The sequence below is a fragment of the Lathyrus oleraceus genome, chromosome 6, assembly GCF_024323335.1.
Source record: "Lathyrus oleraceus cultivar Zhongwan6 chromosome 6, CAAS_Psat_ZW6_1.0, whole genome shotgun sequence".
NCBI lineage: Eukaryota > Viridiplantae > Streptophyta > Magnoliopsida > Fabales > Fabaceae > Lathyrus > Lathyrus oleraceus.
In genome coordinates, this window is record NC_066584.1 from 299599595 (window position 1) to 299609849 (window position 10255).

At 31.4% G+C, this 10255-nt stretch overlaps 2 protein-coding genes across 3 annotated transcripts; one reads left to right on the forward strand and one right to left on the reverse strand.

Annotated features, from left to right (window-relative positions):
- Positions 1-2575: 2575 nt before the first annotated feature.
- On the reverse strand, positions 2576-4513 carry LOC127095304 (uncharacterized). Its single transcript, XM_051034013.1, has 3 exons — positions 3241-4513; positions 2783-3096; positions 2576-2731 (listed from the first exon to the last, which is right to left on the reverse strand). The coding sequence occupies exons 1-3, from the start codon at positions 4511-4513 to the stop codon at positions 2576-2578; spliced, it is 1743 nt and encodes a 580-aa protein (XP_050889970.1).
- Positions 4514-8560: 4047 nt separating this feature from the next.
- LOC127097318 (protein LIGHT-DEPENDENT SHORT HYPOCOTYLS 4) lies at positions 8561-10015 on the forward strand. 2 transcript variants are annotated; one of them, XM_051035817.1, is made up of 2 exons: positions 8561-9493; positions 9716-10015. In XM_051035817.1, coding segments are annotated over exons 1-2 (600 nt in total). In that variant the 5' UTR covers positions 8561-8894; the 3' UTR covers positions 9717-10015. The 2 variants fall into 2 exon arrangements, with proteins under 2 accessions (XP_050891774.1, XP_050891773.1); XM_051035816.1 differs by having other exon boundaries at positions 8569-9497.
- Positions 10016-10255: the final 240 nt, after the last annotated feature.

The window sequence follows — 10255 nt, forward strand, 5'->3', positions numbered from 1 at the left end:
TTTCTTCTCAAATGCTTCTTGAGACTTGTTCATTGTATTGTTGAGGCTTTGCAGAATATGAATGTAAAAGAATAATGAATTTGATATTAACAAATAGTAATTAAAAATCCATTTAATAAAATAATAAATTACTATAAGTGATTTTTAATGAATTAGATATTAACAAATAATAATTAAAAATCCATTTAATAAAATAATAAATTACTATAAGTGGTTTTGTCCCCATTTTTATTTTTAGGATTGAATTAGAAATTACTAAATATTACCTCTTTGGTTTGCTCATTGTTGTTCTTTGAGACTTGTGATTCAATCGAACCTTTAATTCGATGATCCACCGTAGACTTCAATTTCTTCGTAGTATTATTGTTCAGAACAAACACTTTTTTTTGGCTCAATACTTTCCATTGTGGCTTCTACTTCAAGTTGTCTCTTATTATTATTCAGAACAGACACTTTTCTCGGCTTGACAACTTCTACTTTTGATTGGCTCCTAGTGTTACTGTTATGTACAGACACTTTTCTTGGTTCGATAGTTTTCTTGGAGGATTCTACATCCAACCGATTCTTATTATTGTTCTGAACAGAAACCATGCATGGATTAACCATTTTCTTAGAGACTTCTACTTTTGATTGCTTTTGATGGTTTAGCTTTTGAATGTTTTCAACATTGGTGTTTATATGAATGCTTCCTTGATTTGTTGGGCTGTCTTTTAAAGCTTTTTCATTTTCAACCTTGATTTTCATCTTCCGCCTTAAATCTGTACTAGACTTAGCTTGGAAATCAAACACAAAATCATTCTTGTTTGTCATTATCCTGCAACAGAAACAATTAAACAATATGTTTTTCATTATTTTATTATGATTGAAAATTGACTAGACCCAGCTCAATTCTAAGAATTAGTTCAAGAGGGAAAAATTGCTCAAGTCGTACATCAATGAGTAACCTAACATACGCCTTCTTTACAACAAGTAGTTTACAAGACCAAACATCTACGAGTAACCTAACATCAAGGCTGAATATTAACTTTGAGTATGAACATATATAATATGCCATCACGCTGGATCTTAGCACCCACAACTGAAGGGATGATTTTTTATTTATTTATAAAATTAATAGTCTAGAGGTTACATGATGTGTTGCTTGTTGAGTATTAGATTTGCATGTCATCTGAGTATATTATATAGCAATCAGCAAACTAAATTAAATTGATTCTAGCATACATTTTTCAGAATTGTTAGAATAAAAAAAAACTCAATCCTAATAACATAGTCTGTGAAATTAGTGGTCTCAACTTTGTGCCTAAATACTATAATAATAGGAAAGTGAAAAATAAAATCCACAACATATATATACTGTTTTAAAATGAAATTCATAAAACATAGATAAAAAATTGTCATAAATTTGAATCGTCATCAGATTCTATTAGATCTGACACAGGTACAAAATTATCAACAGTGGTTGGTGGAATGTCATTCCAAACAAATTCAACTTCACAAATTTCATCGTTTGAAGTTAGATTCACTGCATGATCTGATAGATCACAATCATACGATTGATGGAGATTTGAATCTGATTGTTCATTCATGTTAAAAAAATCCCTCGTAATAGATTTCATAACATAGTGTTTATTTGCATCAGAAGGATCTTGAATGTAGAAGCACTGGTGAACTTGAGAAGCCAATACAAAAGGATCATCCACGTAACATCTCTTGTTGAAGTAAACACAAGTCATCCCATATTTTTCCTCTTCAACTTCAAACCAGTCACATCTAAATAACACAAACTTCAACTTACCATAATAGTCTATCTCAATTATTTCTGTAATTAATCCATAGTAAGTTATTGACTGTGTTATTGGATTTTCATCTTTGGTACTTGAAAAACTTCCAGTTATTGCCGCCAGTGTCACACCACTATTTTGTGTTTTACGTTTAGCATCACGTTGTTTTGTATGAAACCTATATCCATTCATTACATAACCAGAAAAACATCGTGCAATTTCATTTGGTCCTCTGGATAGCTTCCTAAGGTTTTCAGATACATCATTTAACAATGCACGCTTCTTAAACCATTCAACAAAATCTAAACCTTGACTCTTTGCTTTGCTCCACCCCTTTCTCTTGTTGGGATTTTTATTTTCATGCTCACTACAATTAAAACTACACTATTAAAGTTAATGTAAAATAATTCTTTTATGCAATTGAAACCTACAAGTATATTCAGTTACCGTATAAATTTTTGGACATCTTCATGATTGAATAAGATGTAACGATGGGCTAAACTCCTTGATTTGCAATCCAAAGAAATTGCTTCACCCTTTCTCTTTCTTCCAATAGGATGACCAACGTTGAGACAAGAGCTTGAACTTTCACGTTCAGGAGGATCACATATATCATTATTCCTTGTTATTCTAGTGAACCTTGTTTCAACACCACTATGAAAATACCTAGAGCAAAATGTCAAGCATTCTTCAACCAAATAACCCTCAATAATAGAACCTTCAGGGCGACTTTTATTACGAACATAACCCTTCAATTTTCCTAGATACCTTTCGGGAAAATACATCCACCGAAATTAAACAGGTCCTCCCATTCTCACCTCATTCACTAAATGTATTGACAAATGAACCATTATATCAAAGAAACTCGGGGGGAAAATTGTCTCGAATTGGAAAAGTGTCTCTACAATCTCAGATTGCAAGATATCTAAATCTTCCACCTCAATCACCTTCTGAAACAAACAACGAAAAAATGAACAAAGATGAATTAATGGGTGTGCAACCTGGTTTGGCATTGTACTTCTCACAGCCACTTGAAGCAAGTAATGCAACATGAAATGTGCATCATGGCTCTTGTATCCGCTAACTTTCTTTTCAGTAAGTTGAACACACCTTGAAATGTTTGAAGCACAACCATCTGGTATTTTTGCATTTTTCAATACATAACAAAAAGTAGTTTTCTCCTTTGCAGTCATGGAAAAGCATGCTTTTGCAAACACTGACTTTTTTCCTTGATCTACCTCTTTGGGGTGAAGTTTCTTTTTAATACCCATCTCTTTCAAGTCTAAACGTGCATTTTTATGATCTTTTGTCTTTCCTGGGATATCCAATAAAGTCCCAATTATACTATCAAATATATTTTTCTCTATATGCATCACATCAAGGTTGTGGCGTAATGTATTATGCTTCCAATATGGTAACTAAAAAAATATTGATTTTTTCTTCCATGGACCATTATTACTTTTCTTTTGCAACCTTCCAAAATCATTGTTGACGTCCTTTAGTTTATTTGAGATTTGTTCCCAAGTTAACAACTCTGGTGGTGGCCTATCTTCTATGCTCCCATTGAAATTCCTAACATTTGACCTATATTTATGATCCTCGGGCAAAAAAACACGATGATCCATATAACACATTTTTTTACTATTATTCAAATATATTGAATTAGTGTTATAATTACAACAAGGACATGCTAGTTTCCCTTTTGTACTCCACCCACTCAACATAGCATACCCAGGAAAGTCACTAATAGTCCATAAGAGAGATGCCCGCATTTGGAAAGTTTGATTTAGTGGTGCATCATATGTTTCTACACCCAAATCCCATAACATTTTCAATTCTTCTATCAATGGTTGAAGGTACACATCAATGTTATTCCCATGTGAACATGGTCCAGGGATTAATAAAGACAACATAGAATACTCAGCCTTCATGCACAACCAAGGTGGAAAGTTATATGGTATTAATACCACAGGCCAAGTACTATGAGACAAATTCATGGTTCTAAATGGATTAAATTCGTCACTGGCCAACCCAAGTCTTATATTACGCGGCTCATCAGTAAATTCAGAATGACATTTATCAAATTCTTTCCATGCTTCTCCGTCTGCAGGATGCCTCAACTTCCCATCTTTCGAACGTTCTTCATCATGCCACCTTAATGAGCTAGCAGTCTTTGAACACATAAACAGTCTTTGAAGTCTTGGAATCAAGGGAAAGTGCCTCAAAACTTTCAAAGGAACTTTATGAGACTTATGACTTTTTTCAACTTTATCATCTCCTTTTACATCTTCATTCCATCGTAGAGCACCACAAACATGGCAAGAAGTATCATTCTCATGATTTTTCCAATATATCATGCAATCATTAGAGCAAGCATCGATCTTCTTATAATCCAACCCTAAGTCCCTTATCATACCTTTGGTTTTGCTGAACGTATCAGGGATGTTCAATGAAGGCATAGCTTCTCTCAACAACTCTAAGAGAGCATTGAATGATATGTTGCTCCAACCATAAAGACATTTCAATAAATAAAGACGGATGGTGAACGATAATTTAGAGAAGTTTTTACAACCCGGATACAAATCTTGTTTGGCTTCTTCGACTAGATTATAGAACTTTTTTGCATCTTCATTGAGGCTTACATTTACTTCATTTTCTTCTTGTACAACATATCTAAATCTTTCATGCAATAGTCCATAAATATCGTCGATTTGATCGTCTTCATGATTCATATAATTATCATTAAGATCACCGGGTTTTAGTTTCTTCTCACCATGTCAAACCCAAACATCATATCCTTTTTGAAATCCAAATGTGATTAAATGATTTCGTACTTTATTCCTTGTAAGCCAATTGGTATTGTAACAATTCGCACAAGGACATAAAATCTCTTACCCTCGGGGATTTCCTTTGGTGTATGCATAATCTAGAAAAAAATCAAGACCATTCTAATACTCTTTACTCGCTGGGTTTTCCTTTTTCCATTCCTTATCCATCAGGCTTATGAGGAGACTATCATATATGTATAAAAAATTATAAGCAAGACAGGGAAGCAAACAATGGATGTGTAATATAAAACAATTGGTGGCCCCTGTTATGAACTGAGTTAGTCTTTTGTGCTGAAAGTGAAAAATCCTACTTTTAGATGGAAATTTTTAATAGTCAGAACATTGCATTTGCAGCTCTGGTGTATGTGCTGGTGCCTATGCCTTGTTAATCCTTTATAGGTGGGTCTACTCATTTGTGATGGTGGGGGAAAGTATCTATTACCCTATTTGACATGGCCTTTACAAGTAAATATAAACACATACACATTTTCAAAGATATTTATTAGAAAGTATTAACTTATTCTCATACTCAATACATATTAGAAGATATGAGTATTATACAAGATGCTATTGGTGAAACGGTAATCACATAAATCATTATAAGAAGAAGCTTCACCTTTATTTTTATAACTGAATCCTCAAGTGAATTTCTTGTGAACCGTTGGGTCACTTCACCTCTTATTCATAACTTTCTTCGTCGAAGTTGTGATTCCCGATATCCTAACGCCTCCAGCTTCAACTTCAGAAACTAGACGTTTACATCAAATTCATGAATATCAAGCAACCAATCCAACAAATTTCATAGATAGATGTAAATACAAACTTGGTATAATACCAGTTGGGCAAAAAGAGTTGTAGCTTCAATGTGTAGGGTATGAACTTCTGTTGATACTTCGGATCTCCGATCAATGCCGGTAACGTTATCTACGACGAATCGAGTAAATTATAAAAGTATAATCATAATTAAATCTAAGTAAAACCAAACAAAAAAACCTGAGAGAAGATGAATGAGAGATTGTAAGGAATCACTTACTGAGGCGACGAATTATACACAACTTGAAAATGAAAAAAAATCCTCTTCACCGTCGAGAGACTTACTTCAAACCTTTGTTTGTGACGATTTCGTGAAACCCTTGATTGACCTAATTCGTGAAGTACTTAGTTTTGGAAAACTCTTGATAAATCTTAAAACCCTAAATTTGTATAAGCAAGTTGAAGGGTTTGAGAAGAAGAAGATGAGAAAGGTTACGGTTAGGGAATGGGTGAAGAATCATTGACAAAAGAAGCGGAAAAATTTCAGAATTTCACAAAAGAAGCAGAAGCGGTATGATGATTTTGGGAGGGAAGTATAGCGCCAAAAATTTCAGAATTGGGAACGGCGATTTGTTTAACACTTATGATATAAGAAGCGAAAAAATTTATTTTAATGATATGTGTATGATCCCATGGTTTGATCCAGTCATGTGACATTCTCACAAATAATTTTTTTTATCCGTACATAGAAGAACGGTCTCTCATAATTAAAATTTTATTAAGATAATTCAAAATTATTTGAGAACGGCGTTAACCCGTTGTTAATAAGAGTCGTTCTCATTGTCATATATCGGAACAGTTTCCAACTATTGTATAAAAGTTCCAAAAAATATATCCACTACCGCAACGGAATATGAAATTTGTTGCGGTAGTGGATAAGAATCTATATCCCGTTGTTAATAAGAATCTATATTCCTAAAATAAAAATCAATGTGGGTCACAGAATTTTACTTTACACCAATAAAATTTTATGCTTTGTTTTCTTTGGATAGTACGGTCTTCTAATTATTTCATATGCAATGCAAGTTTTGCCAAAGAGTATACATGAAGATTGATTGATATGTATATTTCAGACTTTCTTAGTACTTTTTTTATGGCCAGAACTTACTTAATTAACCATTGTCTCTCAACCATAAAAGGTGAAGCAATTTCTCTTTTAAAGGCTATTATGTGGATTTATACAGTATAATTTCTTAGTTCTTTTTTTATGGCCAGAAATTACATAGATAACAATTGGAGTTAGATTTTTATTTTATTAAAGATTTTTCAGAAAACAAATAAATAACTCAGAACTAGACAAGATAACAATTTTCATTTCCAAATGTATTATAAATGTCCATATTGTATATCTGATTTTGCTATGAAGTAATGTAATTTTTTTAATGAGATAAATTTTAATTTTGTTAATATAGTATATATTAGTTTTATGTTGTAGATTGGGTAGAATCTTTAACCTCCTTGTCAATCTAACTACTCTTTAACTTTATCACTTCAACCACCCAGTTAACTTCAAATTTTAATAGTAAATAAAACTATATTTAGAAGATGATTAAATTGAATTATATAATTGCTATCTATTACCATTTTTATAAATTTCTCAAATGAATAGTTCAGAATACTAATTAAGACTAATGTTTAAAAATTGATTTGAAATTTGAATGGTTCAATTAATTTAAGAGCCTCAAAATAGATTGAAATGTTTAGTCCCCTCTATTCTTTCTTTATTGTTCTTCATTTACTGAAATTAAGATATTTTATCTCCTATTAGAAGCTCTAAAATATCTCTATAACTTACACTTTTTTTGTCAATATAACTTAGACTCTTTGAATCTGCTATAAGACAAACCACTGAGTCAACAACATAATATATGATGTGTTAATTTTGTTTTACTAAAATTCAATTTCCTTCCAAATAAACGGTATAAAAAATGAACCCAAAATTCTTTTTCTTAAGATGATGTGTCATGTTATGAACTCAATACCAAGTTGGATTTCCAGTAATTATAAAAAAAATACTAACTAAAATATTAAGAGTCCTCCATTACTTTATATCTTTTAATATAATATTTTTGTGAAATATATCACACAATTTATTTAAAATACTATTGAAGAATATATAATTTATTTTTCTTTTGTGGTAGAATTAATTATGTAAAGATACAAATGTTTTTAAACTTTTTTTCTTTAATAATAAAAATTATTTTGGATCTTGATATTATAATTTTTATAATTTTATAAGTTTTTATCAAAAAAGAAAGGTACTAAATGTACTCAAAACTATAATATCGGTTTTTATTCAGTTTTTAAAATAGACACCTTTTAAATTTTAAAATAAAATCTTCATTTACTTAATTTCACATAAATAATTACCAAATTAAAACATATTATTTACCTGAATTAGAATAATAAATTTAACAATTTTATAAATAAATAAAAATTTAAAGTTAAATATATTTAATAAATCCATGCTCCTTCCTGCCATAATTCATATTTATAAGTAAAAAAAAAAATATATTTTATCCTTAATCATTAAAAAGTGTTAATAAATATAAACTTATTTAATATCTTAATTTCAAAATTATGTCTGTATTAATTACAAAGATAAGAGTTTAGTTAAAAAAAATTAATAATTATGTTATCTTTTTAAGTAAAATCAAAATTATTCTTAATAAGCATGATAAGTTCAAAGTAGTACTATCTCTTAAATTACTCCTAACAGTAACAATTTACTAATAATAAAAGTGATTTTCATAATTAAGATTGAAATCATCATAATCTGAAAATAAAAACATATCATATCTAGGGATTAGCACTTGTTTTAAAAGTAACAAATCTAATAATGATAAATTTACAAAACCCTACTGTCTACTCATATGCAACTATATAAGGTTGATGATCCCATTATATTCCTGTCAGACAAGAAAGGGCAAATAAGTCATTTCCTCAAAGGTGTTGTCAATCAACAAAAGAAAGAGAATCAGCAACAATAAAAAATGATATAAAAAACTCATTTAATTTATTACCCCCACTCATTCATTAACTTTATCTGTCTGCATCAATCATATCTCACAGTCATTTTTTTCAAACCTATTTCCATTTCCACAAAAAACCCTAAAGTCCAAACCACTGCTCCTTTCTCACTTTGATAGGTCAATTTAAAGCAACACAAATTTTCCATATAAAAAGAAAACACTGCCAATTCCTAAAAATGGATTTTTGCTAAAAAGCTCCTAACATCACTCACTACTTACTTCTTACTACACTTTCAAGTATTCTAGGAGTTATCAAAAAACCAAAAGAATTCAAACATGTAGCTACAATAGCCTTGTAGCAAAAATAGTCTTCACTATTCTTTTACCCCTTTCTCTCTCTCTCTTACTCTCTTTCAAATCTTACTTCAATAAAAACCCTTTCAGATCAATTTCAATTTCAATATCAAGATCAAGATCCAATCTAATTCTCTTAACTAGTCATGAATTCACTTGAAGAATTCAACTCATCAAACAACACACAAACAAAAAGCATCATCAACTTCACCACCATAGCAACAACATCAGAAGACAAAAACATTACAAACTTCACATCTTCATCTTCTTCCTCCTCAGCACCACAGCCAGCAAACACTCTAAGTCGCTATGAGAATCAGAAAAGAAGAGACTGGAACACTTTTGGACAATACCTAAGAAACCATAGACCACCACTTTCACTCTCACGTTGTAGTGGAGCACATGTTCTTGAGTTCCTAAGATATTTAGATCAGTTTGGGAAAACTAAGGTTCATTCACAGATTTGTCCGTTTTTTGGTCATCCGAATCCACCTGCACCTTGTCCTTGTCCTCTTCGACAAGCTTGGGGAAGCCTTGATGCACTGATTGGAAGATTGAGAGCTGCTTTTGAAGAAAATGGTGGAAAACCTGAAGATAACCCTTTTGGTGCTCGTGCTGTTAGACTTTTTCTTCGTGAAGTTAGGGATTCACAATCTAAAGCTAGAGGTATTAGTTATGAGAAAAAGAAGCGTAAACGGCCTCAACAACAGCAACAACTACCACCACCATCAAATAATGCAACTTAGTTAGTAAGCAATCATAACACAGTGTTTTTTCAATATTAATCACTCTACACAGTGATTCGCTCAAACTCGCCGACACTGATTCTTATAATTTTTTGGCAAAATTACAGTGAGATATACTGATTTTAGGTTTTGTTAAGTTAACTATCATTTCATTTCATGTTTGCATGTTAACATTACATATGTTATTGATTTTTTTATTTTGATTTTTGTTGATTATGCAGAAGTTGTGATTTGAGATTTAGCGACTGCAAGATTAATCTACACAGGAGCATCATCTACTGTTGGTAGAAGCATAAGAATGAGACTGAAATGGCTCCGTGACACTGCGAAATCTGTAATAAAATGTTTCTATCTTAAATTAATGTTAATTATATGATGAAAATAATATATGGATGTTTTCACGTAACGTGTTGTTTACCTTAGGTAGGTAAGGTGCAGTTTCTTCCTCTTGAAAAATGACTGAATCATTGTGAACGTGTATATAGCAATGTTTTGATTTCAGGGATGGGGTCTTTTTGATGCTTTTTCCTCTTTATGTGCTGTTAGGTCAGTGATTTCGTGTAGTTTTACTTTAGTTAATTACAAGTTCTTTAGGATAGGTAATAGGTATATAGAGTCTGATGAGTTGATAGGATGCTTCAAACCGTCAAGAATTAGAAGCTTAGTCATCATGTCTTGGAGTTTGAACCGGAGTTGTTGGTGTTGGTAGTGCTATTTGTTTTCTTTTGGTCAAAACTAAGTCTCAAACTGGGTGCTGCCAA